The sequence below is a fragment of the Balaenoptera borealis genome (genome assembly GCF_965194805.1).
Source record: "Balaenoptera borealis genome assembly, chromosome: 6".
NCBI classification, from domain to species: Eukaryota; Metazoa; Chordata; class Mammalia; order Artiodactyla; family Balaenopteridae; genus Balaenoptera; species Balaenoptera borealis.
In genome coordinates this window covers 47386945-47413939 of record NC_138863.1, presented here as the reverse complement: position 1 = coordinate 47413939, position 26995 = coordinate 47386945, and the positions used below count along the sequence as shown (strand labels likewise).

General features: G+C 39.2%; 1 protein-coding gene and 1 long non-coding RNA gene across 3 annotated transcripts in view; one reads left to right on the top strand and one right to left on the bottom strand.

Annotated features, from left to right (window-relative positions):
* Positions 1-1356: 1356 nt before the first annotated feature.
* Positions 1357-26995, bottom strand: part of LOC309631324 (cyclin-Y-like protein 1) — a 42932-nt gene continuing 17293 nt past the window's right edge. The window contains exons 4-10 of the mRNA XM_082397633.1: positions 26607-26707; positions 23019-23054; positions 20763-20814; positions 19671-19790; positions 15680-15846; positions 12242-12404; positions 1357-10687 (exon numbers count right to left, since the gene is read on the bottom strand). Coding sequence (XP_082253759.1) covers positions 10571-10687; positions 12242-12404; positions 15680-15846; positions 19671-19790; positions 20763-20814; positions 23019-23054; positions 26607-26707 — 756 coding nt within the window. The 3' untranslated portion in view covers positions 1357-10570. The remainder of the gene's footprint in view (positions 10688-12241; positions 12405-15679; positions 15847-19670; positions 19791-20762; positions 20815-23018; positions 23055-26606; positions 26708-26995) is intronic.
* Positions 13488-20755, top strand: LOC309631326. 2 transcript variants are annotated; one of them, XR_014246193.1, is made up of 4 exons: positions 13488-15072; positions 15956-16440; positions 16594-16739; positions 19580-20755. It is a non-coding gene; the product is annotated as an uncharacterized lncRNA (long non-coding RNA). The 2 variants fall into 2 exon arrangements; XR_014246194.1 differs by lacking the exon at positions 13488-15072 and having other exon boundaries at positions 15882-16440.

Below are 26995 nucleotides of genomic sequence, written 5' to 3'. Positions count from 1 at the left end.
CTGCTCTTACACACTCATCCTCTGAATCAAAATTTCAGTATATTCGACAAAACCTTGTACACAGAGCTACAGAACTTTTTGCACATCTAATTCCTCTACTTGTTCAGAAGCTTCTTAGAACCTTGAAATAGATCCCCTGCCTGAGGGCCAGTTCCTCTCTTGTTTTTCAAATGAGGAACTTTTCTGATCACCTTGACCTCTTCCCTCAGTTAACATGTCTTCCCAGAAAGTACATAGATTATTCTGCTGCCTTAGGTCATTGTGCCTAATTTGGGTTTTTCCTCTTCCTTTTTTTTTTTTTTTGTGGAGGAGTGTAAAGATGATGCAGAATGTATCTAAAAGTCGTGGGATGATGTGGTTGAAGTGATTTAATTCTTCGTGTTAAAACAACTATTTTTCATTTTGGCAACATACCAAACCTAAAAAGAACAACCAATTTACTTTAAAAAAAAAAAAAAAGACAGTTAAGACAAAGGATACTAAGCCAAGGAGAGGCAATACAGGTAATGCATTTGGAGGTCTAGGTCCAGGCCAACTCTCAGAGCTGCCTCTGTTTTCAGCCTCTGTTCTCACCGCTGCTCTCCCCCTCCCTTCCCTCAAAGATGAAGCCCACCTGCTTCCCTCAAGTCTTACCTCAGCCACCCCTCCCGCTACCCAGGGCAGAGAAGCCCATCTATTTATGGTCGCCCCCTATTTCCATCTCATATGCTGTTTTCTTCTGATTTTTATTTTTATTAGGCAAACAATCCACACTCATGAAAACAATTATAAAATGGAAGGTTGTGGGGTGGTTTAGCAGCTTCTTCACAGCCAGCTCTGTGATTTTAGTGAGGATTTAAGGCCCAGTTTAGTTTCACATGTACAGCTTTTGGGCTGTCCCTTTCATGGTTCAATTGTAAGCAACGTCTCCCATCACAGATTAGGGGGTAAAGATTTAGAAGGAACTAATATGTGACCTCTCAGTAAATCAGTTGATAAGACTTAGGAAGTCATTTTAATTTCTATTATTAACCTCACACTTTGAAGTTGTCTAAATTGGCTGAAAATAAGTATTCTTGGTGCCTTATTGGTTTATCCTTGCAAACCTTTGTCTTGTTTTCTCGTAGTCATTTCCAGTGATAAGCCTGTGTGTGTGTTGTGTGTAATTGTGAGCAATGTACAAGCTTAAGTAACGTGCTGACAGACACCACTGTTTCCAAGTTGGTATTCATTAGGCCGTTTCCTCCTGGGCTAGGGCTGCACTAATCCTGACACCGGCTGCCAGGAGAAAACCTCATGGATCCCACACCGCACCTTAATAACAGCATCCGTGACCTGCAGTCTCAAGTACAGAATGGGAACCCCAGAGCTAGGAAATGTAGTTGTATATTTTAATGAACTGCTACCCCTGCTAAAGAGGCTTCTTTCACTTTTGTGCTCTACAGAAAGACCAAGGGGGGTAGGAGGGACAAAGCTTTGAATAACTGCTTTCTAACACCGAATGTGGCCAACAGGACAGAGAACATCACAAATCTAGGCAGGTGTGAGGTACAGTGGCTGAGGATTTCCTGCTCCCCCTGCATGCCCTTTCTTGCCTCCAAAGTCCGATCAAGTGATCCTGGGAAAGAAATACGCCTGGGTTGAGGAGGGTGGTTTTGAAAGAAAAAGCTACCAAGACATTAAAGCAGGGTGAATGAAGGGTAGGCAGGATGAAAGTAACTAAGTAACCTGGCTCAGAACTCTCAAAAGCTTCTAGCAGCTTGATGACAATTACAGGATTTATTTCAGTCTGTGGTACATCATTTGAAGACAATATTACTTCATGTTGTTACAAACTGTATGTATAGTGTGTATGTGTTGTGGGTGTGTATATAAATAATATCTATTATCTATACGAGAGATTTAGTGACTTTTGATACGGGTTTGGTGCAGGTGAATTTATTACTGAGCCAAGTGAGGCACATCCTGAGTCAGTAGTGCGAGTCCAGGGCATTCAGTACTTTTTCTGATTTCCATGTGTGTATAGTGCCTGTCCCATGCGGTATTGTCAGTGTCATGTCAAATCCAGAACTCACAAAGCAGAGCCAGCGATATTTTCTTTGTAGACAATCAACTAGAATCTATAAAATTATTACTGGCAGATGATTATAATTCCAGATCCCTAACACTAGCAAAAGGAAACCCAGAGCACCTTGATAAGAAGTTTTCTGTTTTTGTTTTGTTCCTGGAAGTCAGTAGAATAGCAGTTATATGTGGTTATATTAGTGTCAAGATACTTAATTTGCTGACCTTATTATTTCAGAAAAAAAAAATTGTATGTATTATATTTGTGGGAAGTTAAAATAATGCTTTGAGATTTTTATCAAATATGGAGAGTAGTTATTTATGAAAAACAAAGAAATGTCTATTTTTGTTTCTTTGTTCCCAATTACTGTAGATAAATTTTAAAGTGCATTAAAGCAATGGTAAAGCAAATAAGATGCTGTACAAGTATTTTTCTCATGCTTTCATGGAGAGACACTGTTTTCTAAGAGTATCTGAAGGAGGTATGTGCATTCTAACTTCATGATCAGATTTCTCGGATGTACTTTGAATATAAGTGGCAACGTTTTTATTGATAATAAAATCAAAGAAATTCCAATCACCAGAAGGAGAACTAATGAAAACATGTTTTACCTGAATATACTTCCTAGGTTTCTCCTGCTGATCCTGTGATTGTTTCATGATTCACTTGAAGAAATGAAGGAAAATACACATAAGAACAGAGACATTACCTGAGATTGTGTTCTATTTTATCAACCCTCCATCTATACTCTGTACTGAAGCAATTTGGCTAGAAGTGCTGCTGTTGTTGTGTGTGTCTGGTTTGCAGTCAGAAACTCCCAAAACTTCATCATTCAGCAGTTAGATCCACAGCTTTGTATTAAGGTCTAAATACAAGTCAGGGAACCCAGATAAGATAAGAGGATATATGGTTCTCCCTCTGTATTTGTGGGTAATTGGTTCCAGTCGTCTCCCTTCCCCCCGTGCCACCCCATACCAAAATCCATGGATGCTCAAGTCCCTTATATAAAACGGTGCAGTATTTACATATAACCTACGCACAATCCTCCCATCTTCCCCCGCACCCTCCTTTATACTTTAAGTCATGTCTAGATTACTTATAACACCAAGTACAAATCCTAAGTAAGTAGTTGTAAATATAATGCAAATGGTTGGTGGTGTGCAGCAAATTCAAGTTTTGCTTTCTGTAACTTTCTGAAATTTTTTTCCCTAAATATTTTCAGTCCATGGTTGGTTGAATCCACTGATGCAGAACCTGTGGATACGGAGGGCCAACTGTAAATTGATTTAGAGTTGGCACTTCCCTGACAATCTGGACAGATGCTTAGTAAACCTGAGATAATTAATTTAGCATCAAAGTGAGTACTATGAGCATTATTAGATTGGTACATGTTAGGGCATTTGGGAGAACAGAAAATACAGCAGTTGAGCTGGATCCTGGTGCAAGAGCCACTGTGCCTTACCCGTACAGGTCTCTAGTTGGCACATCTTCCCAATGCTTTCTCATTGTTCATTCCCCCCAGTGGAAAAGGGGGGCACTGTTGGACTTAGGAAGTTGGAGAAATAGGTAATAATGCTTCTTTTAGTGATTTAGTTACAGAGCTCTTACGTGCAACAGAATGAGAGGAAGTAGAATGGTTCTGTGCATAGATTTGGGAGCTAGACTGATTAGGGATTCAACTCCCAGCTCCATCATTCATGGGCTGTTGATCCTGAACAAATTACTTAAGCTCTTAGTACTTCACTTGTGTACTGCATCTTAGTACTTCCTCATCTGTGAAAGGGGGATAATGATAGTACTTATATTTTAGGGTTGAGAGGATCTAAAAGATTCAATCAGGTTAAGGTAAGTAAAACAAGGAGGAAGCAGCCATTCAGGCATGGAATGGAAAGGGAATTGAAAGACTAGTTTTCAAATTTGTGTCTGCATAAGAATCATTTGGGGTTCCTATTAGAAATGTAGATTCCCAGGCTTCAGCTCCAGGAATTGAGATTAATTTGGGATCCAAGAATTAGGTCTTTTTGTTCTGTTTTAGTAAACTTTTAGAATTATTTTAGGTTTACAGAAAAGTTGCAAAGATATATCCATTTTGCCCTAATATTAACATATTATCATAGCACATTTGTTAAACTAAGAAGTCAACATTAACGCACTACTGTTAACTCCAGACTTCATTTGGATTTCACCAGATTTTCCACTGATGTTCTTTATCTGTTCTAGGATTCCACATTGCATTTAGAGAAGCTTCATTTCTTACAGGGACTTTCAGCCCATGAGAGGCAGGTGGTCTGGAGACCACATCTTGAGAAACACTAGGACATGTCAAGGGCTGAGGAAGGTCAAATTGCCCCATCCTCACCACCATCCTGGTGGTGGGGGTGTTGGATATAGAAATTTGATTTGAAGAGTTGGGATGGAATCCTCTCCCTTAGATGAGAGGGGTTACCTTAAGAAGTGAGGCATCTATTCCTAATGCCAGATGAAATGAGTTTTGGAGTTTGGAAGGTGGGGTTGCTGCCTAGCCTGAGGAGATACATCTAGGGTTGTGGGCAGATCAGGGGAGTGAGTGCAGCAAATTGGGAACAACTACTTTGTGGGAACACAGGAGGGCTCAAGTAGTTGATTAAAGGGGATTACAAGGGGCCAGTTAGCCCGTGAGCCATATAAATCCTGTATTTCCTGGAACCTGGTGATAGTGTTTTAGAAATGGCTCATAGTAGTAACCAACATCAAGCACTGCCACATTGGACACGAGCAGAGAGTCAAAGGGTGAAGCTGAGATGACCTTGTTGAGAGAGGGCAGTGGGAGGTGGACAAAACACTGATGCCCTGCGTTTGGAAGAGTCGGTTCCCACAGTGAGGAGATAAAGGGCCACCATCTGGGGAGCTAGAAGTAAAGGTCAGTAGAATTGAGAACGGTAAGATGAAGGAATAGATGTTGTAAGAAAAAGCTAGCAGAGTAATTTGAGGTCTTGAAGTAGAGATCGACATATTCTTGAGGACCTTAGGTCCTGAGGCTGTCACTGACTTTCTCTAATCACATTCAAATTATTTAGCTGCCCTCACAGCAGTTAAGTAATCACCTAACCTGTTCCTTTTTTTTTTTTTTTTTAAAGAACATTAACCTCTTCATTTGACTCTGGATTTCTCTTAATTTCTATACTACTTCACTTTCCTGGTTCTTTCTGCATGTTAGAGATCCTAAACCATAAACTGGTATTCATAACATTTCTTTCACATGAAGTACATGTTATCTCATCTGCCAAACCCATTTAAAATGGACTAGTGGAAATTGCCTCAGAAGCCAAACAGATTGCACCTGTGTACAAGGGACCAGGTGTCTCTGAAGGGCTCCTAGATCTTTTGTATTCTTGCTGGCACGGTGTCAGGCTGGCCAGGCTGGTGAGTGGCTAACAGTTAAGATTTTAGGTGATCTAATCCTTAACTTGATAGATGCTGGGTGTAATCTACAGATTCTGCATAGAAATTAGCACTTACCCCTGGGAGAGCCCCTACCAGCTGTCAAGTGCTTTACCAAATAGCTCTATACTCAAGAATGCGGCTTCTGGGTGAGGGAACAGTCGTAGTCATTTTACATGTGGTTAGAGAGAAGTCTTGGGTGATGAAAGATTTTAGCTAACCTACATGCTATAGGTAAACATTTCCAAAAACATTGCATAACCTGAATACAGAGTGAATTGTTTTCCAGTAAATACTGGCTTCAGCATTTTTCAAAAATCAAGGAATGGTATATTTTATAGAATGGGAAAACTAAGAAATGAAATTTGACCTGTTGTAAAACTAGGATTTAGTGCTGTTGAATTTCAATAATGGGCATACAGGGTACATTAGGAGTAAATGTGAAAGAATAGGGTCATGATGGAATCTGATACAGGGTGGAAAAAATTTCTCTTAACCAGAAACACTGGGCCCTAAGAAGTTGTCTTAGGGTCAACCACATGAATTTAACATACAAAAATGGCAATTTAATTTGGTTCAAACATACATTTCAAACTTTTGTCTTTTCCTTGTAAAGAATAAAGTTCAGTTCACGGTATACCAGAGTTAAAATTGCACAGATGTCAGTATTCCAATAGAGAAAAATAATTTTTTTTAAAAAGCGAAAAAGTAAAATTTGAGTTCAGGTAGTCAGATATTCTTTTATAGTCTTACTACTTTAGGGAACAAACCCTTCCTCGGTATAAAAATCTGGAAAAAAATGCCATAGTTGCCACCCTCTTAATAACTAGTTTCCATGCCCCATATTTGTTGGAGAACCTACTTTGTGATGTTTAAATTTTTACCTTAAGTTGCCTCAATTTCCCATTTATTAAAATGGCTGTATTGCCTCTAGAATTAAAGCTGAAGGGGAAAAGCAATTTTTAGCAATTCCCCTTATTCTACCAACTTGTTCTTGAAGCTACAGTCATGCCCGATGTTCCTACCCCCAATTTTTTTTTTTTAAACCTTCGACCACTCGAGATATGTCAGCATTTCTGCTTAGTAACTGGCATATTACTACGCGGTGCAAACTATTGATATAAACAGTGACTTGTGATAGATTTTTTTTCCCTTCTGTACTAAATCAGATCATTTCTCCTCATCAGCAACTTAACAAGAACAAAGTTAAAGATGTGACCTCAGGAAGGTAACTAAGGTGGATGAAATACTACGGCAATACTATCAGGACTGATGGAATATTGCTCAAGTGCAGTGGCTAGGGTCTAAAAGAAACTTTAGAGATCTGGTATATTTCCAACTGAATGTTAAGTGAAATAGCATGTTAAAGTCAAATTACGTGGCTTGTTTAAAAGTCACCCTCTTAACAGCAACCACAATTCTACTGCTTCCTGTTCTTCCATTTTCTTTCCTGTTCAATTGCTTGAAACCCTCAAACAACAAGTTCTGATTCTACAGTATTCCTGTAATTCCTTTCTCTGTGTATTTACCTACTTTTATCTTTCAATGTGCATTTCCATCTTGGCACCATAACAAACAATTCAAAAATGCCATCTAATGCATTATGCCACTGAGCACTGTAGCCAGTGATTTTAAGTGTACTAGATTATCTTCAGGTTGAAAAGAGCGTAAGCTGAAGAAATAAATGTCTACATCTTAACTAAAGGCAGGGGTCAAAACAACTTATGAATGGTTAGTTTGAAAATGCTTTAAGGCCCGACTATCAGAGCTGACTGAAAACATTTGAGTTAGGCAGAGTTGTAATGTTATGTGAATAGTGAGAAGTGTTACAAACACAGTAGCCATATATTTTAATTAAAACAGAGTTTATTAGCTTTTCTTTTAATATAAACATGAGGAAGAAAAACCACATAAGTTGTAGCATTCTTTTCAAAATAAAACTGCAATCAGTACTTGAATTTCCAAGCTCCAAACTCCATAAACAATATTTTTTGAGGTGGTAGATTGTAGTATTTTATATACCATAATTTATCATTTATGTCTCTGTCCCTTAAAAATGATGGAACCTGCAGCACTCAGTATAACGTGAAGCCTTGCTATAAAGAGAGAAAGTACTTCTGGCCCAGAAATGCTTTGTTTGCAGGCAAAATTCCTAGGATTACATTTGAGAAGGTAGGAGGAGAAAGATTTCACATAGTTGAGAACACTTTTTTTTTTTTTTTTTTTTAATATTTCAAGTTTAGGTGACATCGTTACCAATCTCCAAAAAGACTGATTACTGGACCTCCCTGCCTTTTAAAGCCTGAGGTAAGGGTTCCTAAGGTTTATATGTTTCCTCTTAAATAGAACTTGAAGTGAGACACCTACAGCCAGGTTAACACACAGGATAGAAAAGCTGTTTCGTATCACTTACTCTCCTGTCCCTACTATTAGGGTCCAGTTCCTTTCAATTTATTACATGTGAATTAACACTGTTGTTCATAATTCCTTTACCAAATCTAGAAAAAAGAAACTTAGGTGATCAAGCAGGTAAGCAGCCCAGCCTTGCAAAGGACTATTTTAAAAAGAGGAGGGGAGGTATCCCCTCAAGTCTTAGTGCAATTTTAAGCTTTGATACTTGTAGAAGTATAAATGCCACAAACTTACAAAACATCATTTGAAAGTTTAATCGAATTTCTTCTAAACTCATTTAGTTTTGTAAATTTTAAACGTTAAGCGTTTATTGTTTTATTTTTTATTTTTTAAAATTTATGTATTTATTTATTTATGGCTGTGTTGGGTCTTCGTTTCTGTGCGAGGGCTTTCTCTAGTTGTGGCAAGTGGGGGCCACTCTTCATCGCGGTGTGCGGGCCTCTCATTATCGCGGCCTCTCTTGTTGCGGAGCACAGGCTCCAGACGCGCAGGCTCAGTAATTGTGGCTCACGGGCCTTCCCAAGCCAGGGCTCGAACCTGTGTCCCCAACAAGAGAGCCTGCGACAGTGAGAGGCCCGCGCACCGCGATGAAGAGTGGCCCCCGCTTGCCACAACTAGAGAAAGCCCTCACACAGAAACGACCCAACACGCCATTAAATAAATTAATTAATTTAAAAAAATAAAAAATAAAAAAATAAAAGCTTAATGTTTAAAATGTACAAAAGTAAATGAGTTTAGAAGAAATTCGATTAAAGTTTCAAGTGATGTTTTGCCAGTCTAGCATTTATACTTCTGCGACAGTGTTCTGGAGTATCTAAGCACACTATATTAAAGCTTAAAATTGTTGTAAGACTTTTCGGACACCTTCTATTTCATCACCGGCTTGTTAATTACTGGACCACCATGTTGGCTGGAATTATGAAAATATCCTTTAATACAAGTATATAACAAAGAGGAAAATCATCACAAAATCAGAAGCACCATTATAGTTAACAAGAAATGCAGCACGGACCCAACAGAAGGAAATAACCTACTTTCTCTGTTTTTGATCGCAAACATGCTAATATGCTAATAAGTACTGCCTGCAAAGAATTTGGATGACATGTGTTATTCAGCAGCTTTTTGGTTTAAATTGATTGCCAATAATGACTAGCAGCTTCAATGATATAGTAGGGAGGAAGAACCCTGCAAAACCTAACGATGCTACGACAGTCTGTTCCGAAGTTTGGCTTTATGAGTTGTTAGGAGTCCCATGTTTTTTTTTTTGTTTTTTGTTTTTTTTTTCTTTCTCTGTTTATAATCGCAAACATGCTAATATGCTAATAAGTACTGCCTGCAAAGAATTTGGATGACATGTGCTATTCAGCAGCTTTTTGGTTTAAATTGATTGCCAATAATGACTAGCAGCTTCAATGATATAGTAGGGAGGAAGAACCCTGCAAAACCTAACGATGCTACGACAGTCTGTTCCGAAGTTTGGCTTTATGAGTTGTTAGGAGTCCCATGTTTTTTTTTTGTTTTTTTTTTTCTTTCTCTGTTTATGATCGCAAACATGTTAATATGCTAATAAGTACTGCCTGCAAAGAATTTGGATGACATGTGCTATTCAGCAGCTTTTTGGTTTAAATTGATTGCCAATAATGACTAGCAGCTTCAATGATATAGTAGGGAGGAAGAACCCTGCAAAACCTAACGATGCTACAACAGTCTGTTCCGAAGTTTGGCTTTATGAGTTGTTAGGAGTCCCATGTTTTTTTTTGTTTTTTTTTTCTTTCTCTGTTTATGATCGCAAACATGCTAATATGCTAATAAGTACTGCCTGCAAAGAATTTGGATGACATGTGTTATTCAGCAGCTTTTTGGTTTAAATTGATTGCCAATAATGACTAGCAGCTTCAATGATATAGTAGGGAGGAAGAACCCTGCAAAACCTAACGATGCTACGACAGTCTGTTCCGAAGTTTGGCTTTATGAGTTGTTAGGAGTCCCATGGTTTTTTTTTCTTTTTTTTTTGTTTTTTTTTCTTTTTTTTTTTTTTGTTTTTTTTTTGTTTTTTTGTTTTTTTTGTTTTTTTTTGTTTTTTTTGCTTTTTTTGTTTTTTTGTTTTTTTTGTTTTTTTGTTTTTTTTGTTTTTTTTTGTTTTTTTTGTTTTTTTTTGTTTTTTTTGTTTTTTTTTGTTTTTTTTTTGTTTTTTTTTGTTTTTTTTTTTTGTTTTTTTTTCTTTTTTTCTTTTTTTTTTTTGGAGTCCCATTTTTTGATGGTAATACTGCACTGATTCTAAAGGAATATGCAGCATTATGGGACAGTGAGGCAAGAAAAACTTAGAAGTTATATAGTTACTGTCTTTAAAGTCTAAAAATTTAAGCTATTAATTAAAAAACCTCACATAGTTCACAGCTATAAGATATCTGTGCGTGGATTGGGAGCAGATATCTGTGCATGGATTGGGAGCTTTTAGCTTTGGAGTGGTTTTTGTAACTCTGTTTACAATAAAAAGGACAGAAGAGCGTGTTACATTGACGAGGTCCCGTTCTTTCCTATGAGCATAATCTTCGCTTGTCCATGAGTCTCTTGAATTCAATGTCTTTCTTTAAGGTGAAAATACTAACTTTGCTGGTTTCTGAGCAGGAGAGGTGGTATTTCTCCAGTCCTTGTTTCGAGGGGTTTATGATGTTACAACCCCTCACTTCTCCCTTAAGAGAGGATGGCATTGGAGCGCCGAATACCAATGAAATGATCAGCGCTGAAAGACCTTCTCATAGCAGCTCTACACACGTCTTTGTATTCGTCGTCACACAATCTGGAAATGGCCTAGGAAAGTCAATCAGGTAGAACATAGGTATAATTAGGGGGAAAAAAAAAATGTTCGGACCTTAAAAAAACAAAAAAAGCATCATTGATAAGCCACACATCTACATTCGTTTAGATAGTTCATAGTTACTGCTACTTTGGATAGCTGATATCTACACTAACTGACAATTCCCTAAGGTAATAACCTTTAAGGGCTATGATTAGATTGCTGGGGCAAGGGGTAACTTGCCCTAATAACTTAGAGTTACTTAAAAATTGGGTTCCTAATGATAGGCTCCTAATAGCAATATCATCTGTTACCTACACACGTGATCCTTAAACGTAATGGACATACACTTGGGCAAAATCAGTGTTTACTCAGCTATTCAACTTCTATTCAGTTTTCATTAGTTATTACATACTCTAAGAAAATTTTAATCAGGTAGGTATGTGCTGAAGGTAGGAGAGGTCTAATGACAAGCGCTGAAAGGTGCTATTTCACTTGCACATAAATTATGGTAGAAAAACATCTTATTCTAAAGTACCACCAAGGTACCACAGAAAGTATCAATTTTAAATGTGTTCATTTCAGTTGTGAATTTTGCTGTATACCCACCAAAAATCATAAGCCATAAGTATTACTTTGTTCCATGTACGTTACCATTTATATTAAAAACTCATGTACTTTCTACAGCCAGTATCTGAATCCACATTATACCTTCCAAGTATAGGTCTCTCAGGTTAGCCACGGATGCTTTGTCTAATAAACTCATGGGACTGAACTGTGATACACATACACACACACACACACACACACACATACACACACACACACGAACTGCAAGCTGAGTAAAAAACAGTTAAGAGGGAATTCCCTGGTGGCGCAGTGGTTAAGAATCCGCCTGCCAATGCAGGGGACACGGGTTTGAGCCCTGGTCCGGGAAGATCCCACATGCCGAGGAGCAACTAAGCCCGTGCGCCACAACTACTGACCCTGCGCTCTAGAGCCCGTGCTCTGCAACAAGGGCAGCCACTGCAATGAGAAGCCTGCGCACCGCAATGAAGAGCAGCCCCCGCCCGCCGCAGCTAGAGAAAGCCCGCGTGCAGCAGCGAAGACCCAATGCAGCCATAAATAAATAAATACATTTATTTATTTATTAAAAATATCAAGACAGTAGAAATAGTCCAAAACATCAATTATTAAAAAAAAAAAAGACAGTTAAGAGTGGTAAGTAGATTATGTAGGTACATATGATTAGGGATACAATTTTAAGAAATTATTCATGTATGGTTATATGTAAGTGTAGAGGTTCAAATGGAAAACCATTAAGAACAGATTAAATATGATTTAAAGTATTCTGAATTATGGTTACAGAAGAGACAATTTTTTTTTTTATAATGTGGGATCCCTGTATAAACCATAAAAGACACAGGAAATATGATGCCAACGGGTCAATAAGCTCTTCAAACTGTTAACAGCTTTCCATTTTCCTAATCACTGCTTAATATAATTTAGCTACAGATGTGGCTTCGGTGGCTGACAGAAAACCCCAGTTAGTGATTTCACAGCCTTACCTGTAAGTTCTGTGCTCTTTCTTTGCTAAGAGGAGTGAATAGAACATTCAGGTTGTTGTCATCTGCTAAGGAGCGAAGGTCAAAGTAGTATTTGGCATACACACTGAAAGGAACATTAATATTAAACTGAAGTAGCTCCAGGAAGTGCCTTGCCATCTTATTCCTGGGGGAGGAGGAGAAGACAAAACCAACACAGGACAATTTTAGTCAATTGGGCTATCTTCAAAAATACCATTCTGAGCTACTAGGATGGCTCTAAATACTGTTTTGAAACAAATAATGGCTACCCAGCTGGATTATACCCTAATGTTCAAACAAGGTACAGCTATTTGTGGTCCTTTCTGCGTCCCAGCACTTTGAGTCTGGGACAAGGGGGAAGAGGTTATGGCCCTCTTATGCACTCATGCTGCTGACTCAGGGGCTCATTCTTCAGAGTTCCATTAGTGCAGCTGTACGATTCATGCTCCACACTCACTCACAAGGCCCCGCTATAGTGATCAGATGAAAGGAATGATGTATGCTGTTTATTAGCTCTGAAGAACTTGCAGACATTTTCACCGGGCTGATGACAGGAAGGGGCTTACTGAAGTAGAGCCGAGCCAACAAAAGGAGTGGGCACATCACCACGGCAACAAAATGGATCCATCGAGAGCCACTGCTATTATCTCTGAGGGGGGAAAACTCTTGAGGCAACAAGGATTCATCTCAAGTAAATAAATAAATAAGCTACATTCGATGGGAAAGGGAATCCCCCCACCCCCACCCCGTGCATGGGGCTGTGTCAAAGGGCATAATGCAAGTTTTTGTTCACCTTAAAACCTTACTAGGGTGAGTTGTCGTCACCATGACAGGACAGGATGCACTTTTTAAGCTTAGGAAGGCAGTAAGATTATGTCTCAGCTAGACTAAACCCACTTTACGATACAACCTCTGATAGAGCAGTTGTTTCCCCCGGTGTTAGGAGAGCAGCCCAGAATGTTCAGACCTACCGCCCCTTGCCAGGACAGACTGCACACGCCCACAGAGGGCGAATTCAATGAAGTGGGAAAGTAGAGTGCTGGGAGCAGGCTTCTGCTATACGACCACATCCAGCCATTTGCTTGCCAAATGTTTAAGTAAATAAATATAAAATTAGAGTAAATCTTACCACTTTCCACAGCAATCACTTTAGAGAGTTGATTATATAATAATGATAAATACCCAAACAAACATGCAAGTGGCTTATTTTACAATACATTTGGTTTCCTGGTTTTAAAGTGTTAACATTTTATCCATTGGATAAATCAACAAATGCTCCATGTTCTCCTGTATGGAGAGCAGAGTATGAGCAGAAATGAGGTTTCTCATTTGTTGAACTTTAAACCTAACTGAACCTACTTCCAAAATTCATTTCCTGTTCATACGGCCAGAAGTCTATAGAAATGTAAACCAGATAATGTTTTGATAATCAGCTAATCAGGACTTAATTTACTACAGGAATAAATGCACTTCACTATCCCTTTTATATTTTCTCCACTAATACATTTTAATTGTGTGGAAATACAGTACTTCATAGGATTAACATGTCTATTAATAGAGCTTTAATCACTGAAGAAAAGCATTATGCCTACAGAATATGCATCTTCTGTGTTTTTTGCTGTTTTTAAATGGCTAGGTGGCTGAAGAGCCTACCACTTACAGGCGCAGCAAACTGTCTGAACAGCAGCTGCTCAGTTTAACTTACTCTTTTGAAGGGAAATATATATTTAACAAGACACAGAGATGTTAGAAAGTTTTAAGGAAAAGCTGATAGACAGCAATTTTTCAATTCAGACTCAAAATGAGACCATTACAAATAGTAGTCAACAGCAGAGGGATGAAACAAATGTGTATTAAACACTTTGTTGTAATGCTTTCCAACTCCCAAAGATCCTAAACAAAAGCAGCCTATTATAAACATAACTCCTGGTGATTCTCCGTTCTACACAGAAAAGCGTTGTTTAGAATTAGTTTCTTCATAGCTGGACAGTGCCGCCGATGCTCCTGGGCTCAATGTCTATGAACACCCACACGTTTCCCTGCATGTTCTCGGATGTTGTACCTGGAACCAGAGCCCCAGTCAGCTCAGTTGCAGATTCTGAGAAAATTTCAGCTGCCATCATGGCAGGGATGGTGTTCACGATTACAAATTTTCCTTCCTTCAAGGGACCAGTTTAAAGACTGATGATAGTGTTGGTCAACGTCACTTTAGTTTCTGCAACTTCCAAAAGTACTTCTATTCATTTCAAATTCCTTATCTGCTGTTACACTGTTTGCTAAGATTGCTACCAGCAATATCACCATGACCACCTGGTTTACATGATCACCAAAGTGGGCATTTTCACCAAAAGCCACTTTGACAGCTACTGACAGTCACTGGTCCCTTCTCTTAGTCACAACTTTCCTCGCTTCAGCTGTAAATATGCACTTTGGTAGTTGTGAATTATCTAGAGTAAGGGGCAAAGGTAACAAAAACAAACTCTTGCCCCTGCCTGCCATCTTGATCGGCCTCTGCTGTCCAATATAATCAAGAGGTGTCCTTTCCCATTTTCCTGAATGCCACCCACAAAGACAGGTTCACTGTCAAGCGGGCACTTCGAGAGTCTGCTGGAATTACCTCTCTGGCTCATCCTGCTTCCCACCCTTGGGGCCCTTCACCAGAGCCAGACTGGAAGCCTGGCGTTTCATGCCAATGTGAGCGTGCCATCTGTGAGGAGAACCTGCCTAGTTAACTCAAGGCCCCACAAAGTGCCGCTGTGTTTGCTGAGTGCCCTGGGGGAGGCCCCAGGGATGCTTCCCGGACTACCTGAGAGGTAGGTGTTTCCTAACTCAGCAGACTTTAGGGGAGGAGACAGGAACACAGGGATCTGAAACCTTTATATGTGGCTACCTGTACATCATAGTTTCTGTAACAACAGAACCTCAGATAAAAAGGAGAAAAAGACCAGCAAAAGCAAATACACAATGTGTGACTCAGGTTGAAATTATAACCTGTCAGTAGTCTAGAGGCCCTAAGACCTTAACAGTGGCCACTTGCTTCAAAGACCAGGCATGTGCCCCTTAAAAATGGACTGGACCTGGTAGACAGCTTTAAGAAAGCTGTCAAGTTACTGACTGTACCATGTTGTTCTGGTAGTGAGCTTGTAAAATGTTTGGCAAAAACCACCAGAAAAATAATTTCAATTTATCAAGCAGAATATTACAACAATAACACATCAAGACCTACCAATTAATGAGGGGAAATACAAATTGTTATACTACAGCTAGATAGAAAGAAGTCTGTCATTTTATGTCTATTTCAGCTCTCTGCACAAGGTAACCTTTCTTAAAATGTAACATTTCTTAAAAATGTAAACTTTATGAGAGCAAATGAGGTATTGGAAAATGGTTAGAAAGTTCACGGTAACCTTACAAACTCACATGTCCTCAACTGTAACGTCCTTGAGGATCTGGCTGTAGTCCACATTCTGTACAGCGTCATCGCCCCAAAGCTCGGAGGCAAGAAGAATGGCTCCCAAAACAATTCTTTTCCAGTTAGTGGGGCAAATGTCGATCTCAGCATAAGTTAAAAGCTTTTCTAAGTAAACCTGCAAAAGTAGAGCACTGATCTTTGATTTTAGTTCAGTTTAAGTGCTGGGATAAGAATTGTTAGGAATGACAGATTTCATCTCTTTTTGACACCCCTTTTATTCCTAGGTTCTACAAAGACTTTGCTCAGCCAAGCCAAGGCCAGAGGCCAGGTCACAGTTGTAAGTCAGATATTTCTGTTAGTCTGATATTTCTACTCTGCCCGTGTGAATTTCCAACCCAATTTTGGTCACAGGAATGAAAGGACCTCTCAGCAAAGGGCATTCTAAAGACACGCATTGTATTATTACCTTCCCACTTGTCAAGGGCAGCACATACAGCCCAGTGTCGACTTCAACTGTTCAGTAAATGCTTGAGTGCCTATCACGTGCAATGTTAACTACAAGACTGGTGGTGGTTGCATGGCGATTTTACATAACGCTTGAGTGTGTAAAATTCTGGTAAGACTGAGCACATCTTTACCTTCTCTTCAGAGTCACCAGTCCTTTTGTGGCATGAACTTGAAGATAAAAACTGGTGGTCAAGAGAGCCTCCCAGTGGCTGCTGCGTGGCACAGCAGGACAGGCAGTACAAAGGGGCTTTACAGCTGTCAAGTATTCCCATATTTGAGTGCCTTTTTCAGGAACACACATGCATACAAAGGGTAGTCCTTTTCATATCCCCAATTTTTCACATCTCCATTATCATTTCATTATTCATTTCTGTCTTACATAATCTGCAGCTTAGTCAATTCTTTTGGTTTTAAGGTGGGAAGACCTGCCTGTGTCTGTATCCCTGGGGCTCCTCTAAACCTGCCGGTTTGTGAGATGATTTCATGGTTTCTTTTACATGTATCAAATGTCTACCCTACAAAGAACTGGATGGAGTTAACAGCTGAGCAAAGATTTGAGAGGTAAGCTGTGATTTGTTGTTACCTCTGTAGAAGAGTGTATATGCCATTTGACAAAAAGAAAAATGTCCAGTTTTAAAGAGTCTGTTTACTCTCTGAAGGGTTATCAGATTGACAGCTCAGATTCGCCCATGCCCTCCAAACTCTACTGTGTTTTCAAACACGGGTATTGAGATTATATGTTCTTAGTGAAATTCGGCTCCCATTCCCCAAAGAACTCAGCACTCTCTAGTACCCTAAGAACGACTCTCCCCGCAAGGTTCAACTCTCTACTTTATGGGACTAATCAGAGGCACTGAAACGACACTGGCAATCTCTCAACTTCCTCTCACCTTTGTACTGGCAAACTTGGTACACGTGCCGCTATTCATTTACCCCACTTGCCCTCCTGTCTCGGAGGAAGCGAGATCTCTTTCTTTTCACTGAAGCTCACTCTCCTGTGAATGAAGTTGATCCCACCTCACTTCTGCAGAGCACTGTGCCCACAGTTAGTCTCTTTTGGAACAACTTCTCCCTCTCTGTCAGAGGCTTCCTCCAGTGTGAATGCTTCCATGTCCCCAGCCTGTCCCCCACTGCCCCTCGACGGCGTCCTCAGGGCTGAGGCCAGCTCCTCATCTCCCATCCTCTCCTTAACCCACTTCAGTCAGCCTCCTGCTGCTACCACTCTACAGAGACTACTCTTGCCGTGGTCACCGGTGCCTTCACACAAACCACCCAGAGCTCTTCGTCCCAGAGCTCCACTCCCCAGGCCTTCCCTCATAAATGAAAGAGCACTGCCACACGCCCAGTCGCTGAGACCAAACACCTGCACTTGAGTGTATCCTGCTCCAATCTGTTAGAACTTCTTGTTATCTCTACCTTCACTGGTACCCTGACCGCTTTTCTGTCTGTCACTTCTGACTTGTATCGCTGCCACTGCCTAACTTCTCTGCCTCCCAACAGACTACAGTCTGTTCTCCCCAAAGCAGCCAGGAGAGCCTCTTAAATTAACAGTACTTTATGCGCCTGCTCCAGATCTGCCAGAGGTTTCCCGTCAAACAAATACCTTCTTCCCGTGGCCTGCAAGTTACGAGGCCCTGTGCGGTACGGCCTTGTCCTTCCGTGACCTCATCACCTATGCTCTTTCCCTCATTCCCCGCTCGGATCACAATGGCCACCTTGCTTTCCCTTGAACACACAGAACAAGTTCCTGTCTCAGAGCCTTGCACTTGTCCCCTCTGCCCGTAATGCCAGCGTACCTGATCTTCCTCAGTTCAGCCAGGTCCTGGGTTCAAACATTACCTCTTTAAAGAGGCTCTTCCTGAGCTTTCTAGTAAGCCCCTCTAATCACTTTATCCCTTTACCTTGCTTTCTCTTCATGGTTTTTACCACTACTTGAAATAGTCATCTTTTAAAAAACACTCATTAAAAAAAAACACTTATACTTTGCTATACACCTGAAACTAACACAACACTGTAAATCAACTGTACTCCGATAAAAAAAAAAAAAAAAAAAAAAAAATTTACGTCTTCCACACTTGCTCCATAAAGGCAAGAACTTTATTTATCCAACTTGTTCTCTCCTCCACCCCCCACATGTAGAAAAGTGACACAGAGTAGGTATTCAGTGACATGGTATTTATGACATGAGCAACTTCTTGGTAGCATTTAGCGTTTGGACCATACTCTCCTTCTTGAACCTCTCCTGGTGTCTCTTAGGGTTCTCTGCTGGGTTTCCTACCACTGTAGCCACTCCTCTGGGGGTCTGTCCCTTAAGTGCTGACAGTCCCTACAGATCTATCTTCTACCCACTTTTTATTTTACATACTTTCTCTGCATTTGAACAGCTACACTTAATTCCCTCCCTCTAGCTCAGATTCATGCTCCAATCCCATATATTCAAATGATTACTAGACACTGCCATTCTGCTGTCTCGCAGGTACATCAAGCTTAACTTGTCTACAAAGAAATGCCCCTCTTCCAACCCAAATACTCTCCTTCCTGCAGTTCCTAGCTCTCCGTATGCAAGCACCATTCCTGCCTCTCTCAAGCATGTGCTAAGCACTCCAAGTGGCCTGTAGCTCCAAGAAAAGGCCTGTGTCTGATCCAGTACCCACTGAGGGGTCTCTTTTCAAAAGGACAAGCCTCCTGTCCTCAATTCTGCCTTGACAGGCGCCGGCAGTGAGGGGCCTAAGTATTCCTTCCCTGCAGACCACGCAGCTGACTTTCCCCCCTACAGGTTTGCTATAGGGAGGAGTAAAACAATCCCAACTACCTCTCACTTGAATATGATTTATTATTATTCAAATGATAAAATCTTACCATAGGAATTAGGAATGGATGACAAAAAGGTCCTCACACAGCTGTAGCTTAGCAGGCTAACTAGAGGAAAGCCTTCTGAAGTCCTACTGGCACCCTAGTCCTGGGCAACTTCACATGCAGGCAATAAGAGGACAGCAGGGATGGTTAACACCATTATCCATTATCCAAGGAACAGAGAACTGAGGGCAGTAGTTCTCAATCAGGACACACATCAGAACTGCCTAGGCAGTACAGTCTGGGACTCAGCTTCAAACTACCCGGCACCTGTTTCTGCCTGTGGACCAGAGCGTTCAGTTATGGCCCCGCCCTACCACCACAACATGCGTCGTCTGTGTGTGCGTGTGTGCACTGTGCGTGCATGTGTCCCCTCAGGTGTGGAAGGAGAAACCAGAAATCTCTCCTGCTGCCTTTAATAGCAATTGTTTTGTGATGAGAAAAGCAATGGCAACATTTTAAATCATAATGATTATTAAAGCTCAAATGTGTATACTTTACTTTCTTTTGATAGGTTTCTCTTAATAAAGTTCTAATGATCATTTCAGGAACCTACTTTCATTTGGGAAAAACAGGACCATACCATGTGTACAAGACAGAAATTTCTACAGATGCTTTACGAAAGAAAAAATATCTTACCCAAGTTATTACTGCACTTTCAGCAGTTAGCTGTGCGGCACTACAAAGAGTATGAACAAATCTGTAAATGACTTTGTGTTCAGGATCATGCTCGAAGTATTCCTCTGGAAGCTTTTCTCGCTGAAAGGAGAAAAAATGCAATTTATGTATCCATGGAAGAAAAATACTTAAAAGTACCCTTAAGATAGCAGTCTTCACACTTGGGCCCACGTGCCCCTTAAAATAATTTTGGTTGGGTGACATGTCTTGTAGTCTTTTAAATATAAACAATGGGATCCTAAAATACCACAGTGATCCAGTACTCACCACCATTCATTAAAGAAAAATACAGGCACAACCGCAGAAAATTTATGTATTTCCACGTTCCTCCCCACAGAATTCTAACCAAATGTAAACTATTGGGTTGGCCAAAAAGTTCATTTGGTTTTAAGTAAAAATAAACGACACAGTTTTCATTTTCACCAAGCATTTTATTGAACAATATATTCACTAACCAAACAAACTTTTTGGCCAACCCAATATTTTTAGGCTCAAAAGTCTTGCTGATCACCATATGTCATACTTTTCTGTAATCAACTTTGAAAACACATTTCCAGTGTCCTGTAACCATAAGGCTCTAAGAATGTGCTGTCCTGTACAGCAGTCGCCAGCCACGTGTGGCTACAGAGCACCCGAAGAAGTGAATTTTAAAACTTTGTCATTTTAGTTCGTTTAAAATTTAAACAGTTTTCTAATTTTCTTCTTAGAGGCCTTATCATATTAGGTTTATTTACAAATATTTATATTGTTTGATGCTATGGAAAATCATCCTTTAAAAAGATACATTTTCTGTTACTTGGGTATGTTTACTTACCTGCTCACTATTCATACAAAGTGCAACTCGGTTCACATCCATCAACCCCTTATACAACACGCCTTCGGGAAAATGACTAGACACAACATGGCGTGGGGAAGAAGACTTAAAGGAAGATGAATTTGACTTCGAGCTGGAGGAAGTAATTTTCTTCTAGTAATTAATTTCAAAGCAAATCAGCATGAAATAAACACAACTGTATAAGAGAAAAATACCACTTCAATAAAACTGACACTCACTGTGAGTGGATGTAATCTCTCATCAAAAATATCCAAGGATCTATCTGCATCTCTATAAAATAAGAATGTGCATTTAAAAAATTAATTCAGGAGTTACTATCTTAGTAAAATATCTGCTAGGAGTAGAGAGAGGGGTAGAGGAAGCTTAACCTTCAACAAAGCAAACAGTTTTATAAATTCTTCTCCTGGATTCCACCCTTAGAAAGGTTTCCTGACCTCTTTTTACTCAGCACATCAAGTTCCGTGAAATCTTTTCTACAACAACCAGCCAGAGTTGCCTCTATAAGCACTGACCCTCCCTAACAGGCAATGCTAGTAAACCAATATATTTTCACTCCTCTAACCTCACACTGGAATATGCAAGAACATTTTATAAAGCAGTGGTGGTGGGCAATAAATTCTTCTAACTTCAATCAATGTGAATATGAGATTCATGGTTTTTTCCCGTTTTTTTCTCTTTAGTTCTTTATATTCTTATTGTGTATTTCTTCTTGTCTCTTTTAAATAGTTTGAGTTAAAAATGTAATTGTCTTTTTATTTTAAAAGAAACCAGGCTTTTTAATTTAAAATTTCACCACACTAATACACTGCGCTCATTTGAACAGCGGTTCTCTAAATGTGGTCTGCAGGCCTCTGGGATTCTCCCCTATCCCCTCCCCTTCAGGAGGCCCAAGAGGTCAAAACTGCTTTTATAAGAATACTAAGACACTACCTGCCCTTCACATTGTGTGACATTTGCTATGGATGTATAAAAGCAAAAGTGGGTAAAACTGCTGGTTTCTGAGCATGAATCAAGGCAGTGGTACCAAACTGAATTAGAAGTCATTCAATTACTCACTGCCACTTGCAGTTAAAAATCTGCTTTAAGAACATCCTTGATAAAAGAGTAAAAATTAATAGTGTTCTTAAACCTTGGTCCTTCTTTTTAATATTCTGAATAAGTGGAAAGTATGCATTAAGCACTTTTACATACTGAAATATGGCTGTGTTAAGGAAAAGCACTTGTGACTTGGCGGTAAGTCATTTTTTTCATAGAACACCATCTTTATTTGAAACACTTTTTTCATCGAACACCATCGTTATTTGAATGTACAACTGACACAGTCATTCTTTCACAAATGAACAAAGTGAGCCTGTCACTTCAAGGAAAATAACTCTAAAGTTATTTGTTGCCAATGACAAAATTCAAGCCATCAAGCTAAAAATATCAGGATTTTTGGAAAACTTCTACCTTCTATTGTGAACTTGACAACTTCTCAACACTTAAAAGACTTTTCTGGTAAGACTGGTGGTGATACTAACAAAAGTGAGTTTTTGACACTGTCTAAAGAAATGTGAACCAATACTTTCCAAATGACCAATGTATAATATTATAAAGTCAGGTACAGGTAAAAACATCTACTCAGTATGCATGACAGATCAATGGGTATTAATTTAACATAGTATTTATTACAAGTTCATTGATATGACTTAGAATTCCATTTTAACTAATTTAAGAAACTAGCACATGCAGACTTTTGGTAGAGTATCAAAGAATATACCAAATTATCTGAAGGCTTTAAAAATACATCTTTTTCCAACTATATATCTGCAAGCAGCTGGATCTTCTTCATATTGTTTCTTCAAAACAAATGACTGAAGACAGAATAGATATGAGAATCAGCTGTCTTCTATTAAGGAGATACTTTTCTCTCAATATTTTTTGTTGTGGAAAATAGTTATTTTTCATTAAAAAAAAAATGACTTATGTTAAACACTGGGGTTCCCAATCAGGGGTGATTTCGTCCCCCAGGGGACTTCTGGCCATGGCTGGAGACAGTTTTGGTTGTCGTAATGTGGAGGGAAGAAGGTGCTACTGGCATCTAGTGAGTAGAGGCCAAGGGTGCTGCTATATATCCTATAACACACAGGACGACACCCCACAACAAAGCATTATCTAGCTCAAAATTTCAATAGTGCTAAGGCAAACCCTGTTTGAACATACAATGGATTTAATTTTTTAAATTCTCAATTTCAATTTCTAATACAGTAAATTATCAATATAACCCATATAAACAAATACTCTTTGGGATGCTCAGTAACCTAAGAATTAAGGGTCCTAAGATAAAAATAAATGATTCACTTCTATATTGTAATAAAAGCACTCGAATAATAAAAGCTTATGCCAGTAACACCTATAGTTATTACCTAACACTAAACTTGATACCTTGTAAATTAATTAGCTGGAATAACAAGATAGGTTTTACAAGAGCTCACCTGTTCTTTATGTGGTAATATATTGCTAAGGTCATACTGTGGAGGAAAAAAAAATACATTGTAATAACTGATTTTTATCATATCAGGCCTGAAGACATTTTTAAAAAGGGGTTAGCAAGGAGGGAAGACCTTCCAGAGGCCCAGTGGCCCCGAAATCCTCGAATTCAGAACAGTACCACATGGGTGCTTTCCCCCTTGTTTTAGGTTCTTCAGCTTTTAGCAAAATTAGGAGACCCAAAATGCTAGATATGCTGTTAGAAGGCATGTTTTGGTTGATTATTATAATATATAAATTATTACATATTTCCCCTGTCATTTGTCCTTCTACCCACAAAACCTTCTGTCCTGTACAAGTTCTATCTATCTATACACATGCTTAAATTTAAGCCATATAGTAGTTTGTGTGTGTGGGTGTGTGTGTGTGTGTGGTTTTTCTGTTAGTCCCTGAATTTCAGTTGATTTAGTTCGCTATCCACCTACCCATCCGTTTTCCATTATTTCCCTAAAAGTAAATAATAAAAGTGCTCTATACCAAAATGATTTAAAATCACTTTTACATAATTATTAGAAAATTTAATAGCAAAATTTTATAGCCACAAAACTGATGATAGGTCTAGCTATCCTGAAATAAGCAGTGCTAATAATACACCATAATACTACACAGTATACTATTAATGACAGGTATTTCCAAATTATTTCAAATAAAGTATTAACGAACAGATAGATACAAGTCCTTAGGTAGTCTTTTTTAAGTTACTATATTCCTAAGTTATTCACAGCTGTTGTATATTAGGCAACAAAGGGGTTCTCTGGTTAAGCTATATGCTCCCCTTTGTTCTCAGTGTCTAAAATGAAACTCAAAATAATTGAGGGAAGGCAAATCTGAATTTTATAATAGGTCTATAGAATCTTAGCACTTGTATAAAGGCCTGTAACACCGTTAGCATCAAAGATGGACACTTCTATAGTGCTTCAAAGTTTCATCTTCAAATTGATTTTAAAATCACAGCATTAGAAGTTTTATGATGGAAAGGACCACTGAACCGTAGATGACATTTAATTAAACAACCCATTTTACAGATAAGGGAACCAAGGCTTAAAACTGACTTACCTAAGGTCCCACTAATTATCAGAAGCAGTTCTCTTTCTCCTGCCCTCTAACCAAATAGTGGCTCCCAAGCTCAGCTGCACACTGGGATCATCTGAGAAGCTTTAAAAACTGCCTGGCTTCTGCTTCAAGATGTTCTGATTTAACCGGCACTGGGTATGACTTGGGCATCAGGACTGTTTTTAAAGATCCCCAGATGACTGCAGCGCGCAGCAAAGTTTAGGGATGAATGAGTTAGGGTTAAGATCGGAGAATCACTCGGGATGCTTTTGTCCATATAATCATGCTTCACATCATTCCCCATCTTGTCAAAAGGTGTGTGTGCGTGGGTGAGAGAGAGACAGACAGACAGACACACAGACACTGTGTCTTGGAGGCGGGGGCAGGCGGGTGGACTTTGTGCATCCAGAAACATATATCTTGAAAAGTTGCATAAGAGATTCTAATAAGGCTCACCTACCCCACTGAGAACAACTACCCCACTGAAAACTAACCCCATGATAAACATTTTCAAAATCATTCCTAAAAGCCAATTGGCCCTATTAATTTTCTCAGTAAACCTTTATTTCACCAATAATGAATGTGATGAATGATCATTTTTAAAACTTCATGAGAGCAAATTAAAATTTACTGTACTTCCAAAAATTAGACTAGGTCGGGAAAAAAAAAGGATGACACCTACTTGTCTGAGCAAGGTTAATCTTTTTTTTTTTTTTTTAATTTTATTTAATTTTACTTATTTTTGGCTGCATGGGGTCTTTGTTACTGCGCGCGGGCTTTCTCTAGTTGCCAAGAGCGGGGGCTGCTCTTTGTCGTGGTGCGCGGCCTTCTCACTGTGGTGGCTTCTCTTGTTGCACAGCACGGGCTCTAGGTGCGTGGGCTTCAGTAGTTGTGGCACACGGGCTCAGGAGCTGTGGCTCGCGGGCTCTACGGCACAGGCTCAGTAGTTGTGGCGCACGGGTTTAATTGCTCTGCGGCATGTGGGATCTTCCCAGACCAGGGCTCGAACCTGTGTCCCCTGCGTTGGCAGGCAGATTCTTAACCACTACACCACCAGGGAAGTCCCTGAGCAAGGTTAACCTTCAAAGGTACTTTTGAATTATATACTGGACATCAGACTCTTTTGAATTCAAAAGAAGCTGCGACTCTAGCCAAAGTAGAGTGGTTTTTGTACCCACAGATTCAGTGTCTTGGCTGAATAAAAACATTCAGTGATGATGTGATAAGTGCCCAAACTCAGGACTTTAGAGATGGGGCTCAGTTTTTGCTGAAACATGATTTGACTGCAACTATTATTGTAAGCAAGAGAGGAAAGTTACATTATTATGACTGTGAACTTGCTGTCTTTAATTAAAGTAGAAGTTACTGATAATTTAAAGAGCTAAAAAAAAAGCTGGCACATTAAAAACCAATTAAAAATATAATTAGCTTATAAAATTAAGACAACAAATAAAATTAAGGATAAGGACATTAATATTTTCAAATAGCATTTCCCAAACTGTGTTCTGGAAAATCAACATTCATATCCTAAGGAGATGTTAATGTTTCGTGGACAACCGCGAGGGAGGAGGCAAGAAGCTCTGCATCCCGTTTGGTTTTTCTCTCTTAAATAAGCTTGAAAGGTTCATCATTAGGGTGTTTTGAAAGTGCATCTCCAATTGTGGACTATGAGGTGCTCCCAGAAATTAAAGAATAGTTTCCATCATCATGACACTGTTCGTGTCTCCTTAAGTATAAGCCTGACCACAGCCATGTTTCCGAAACCTCACCTCTTTTATTGTTCTCTGCTGTGATTGATACAGTGTGTTGGAGATATATTTATATATATAAACAAAAATTAAATGTGTCTATTAAGTTAAAACCTCAGTTGAACAAATTTCGTCTACAAAGAAATTAAGCTTGAGTGTGTATTTCTTAAGACTGGTTTGATATATTCTCCCCCTCTTTGGGGGACAGGAAGGAGAAGTAAAATTTCATACAGAAATAGTGCAGGAAAAAAAAAAATGCACAGTGGGATAAATCTGACAAAATCCAATTAAATTTAAATGCAGATTCGCTTTGGTGCCAGTAGGGGACAAGCTGTTCCTTCTTCTAAGAGTAGCTTCCAAAGTAGTATACATTGTTTGAGGACTACAACTCATAAAGAAATAATTTTTTCTAGAAATAGCCAATAAAAAGTACCTCTCTTTCTCATTATGTTCAACAATGGCTTAACAACAGAAATGCGTCAAATAAAGATTTATACTTTTTCTGGGATTTCTTATTTGCTAACTGGCTTTCCCTTCTATCATGCGCTCTAAGATTAAAATGGAAACTGAAAATTCATATTTAGGTCCTTGAAATCAATGTATAGTTGACACCAGTTTTTTAACCTGATCACTGAAAAGGACAATTCAAATGAATGAAATTATGTATGGCTAGGATGCTTTTAGCGATAAGGGGGTCTGTCACTCAGCCCTTGGCAACCTACTTGTACTCACCATTTTACTGTGGTTCTAAGATTAGGACGGCTGACTGTGCTGTCATCTAGAAATATCGTTGAGCATGAGCTATACTTTTTAGTAAGCTGCCCTGGAGATACCTGAAGGGGAAGGGAAATAGAAGAAAATGTCACAGTAAGTTAAACCTATAAAGTGTGTTTTTTTCCTTGGTTAAAATGTCAAACGATAAAGCATTAAGATTTTTCTTACACTCCATGAACTGCCTGAGTGTGATATCATGTGCAGCTCTATGGGAAACCTCTATACTCTGACTTCCACAGACGAGCTTTGAGAAATGGGTTATAAAATGCTGCCTTGATATAGTACCTATAATCAAACCTGGCAAGCGCCTATTATAAATTACCTTTATAATAATGTAAAAAGTTTAG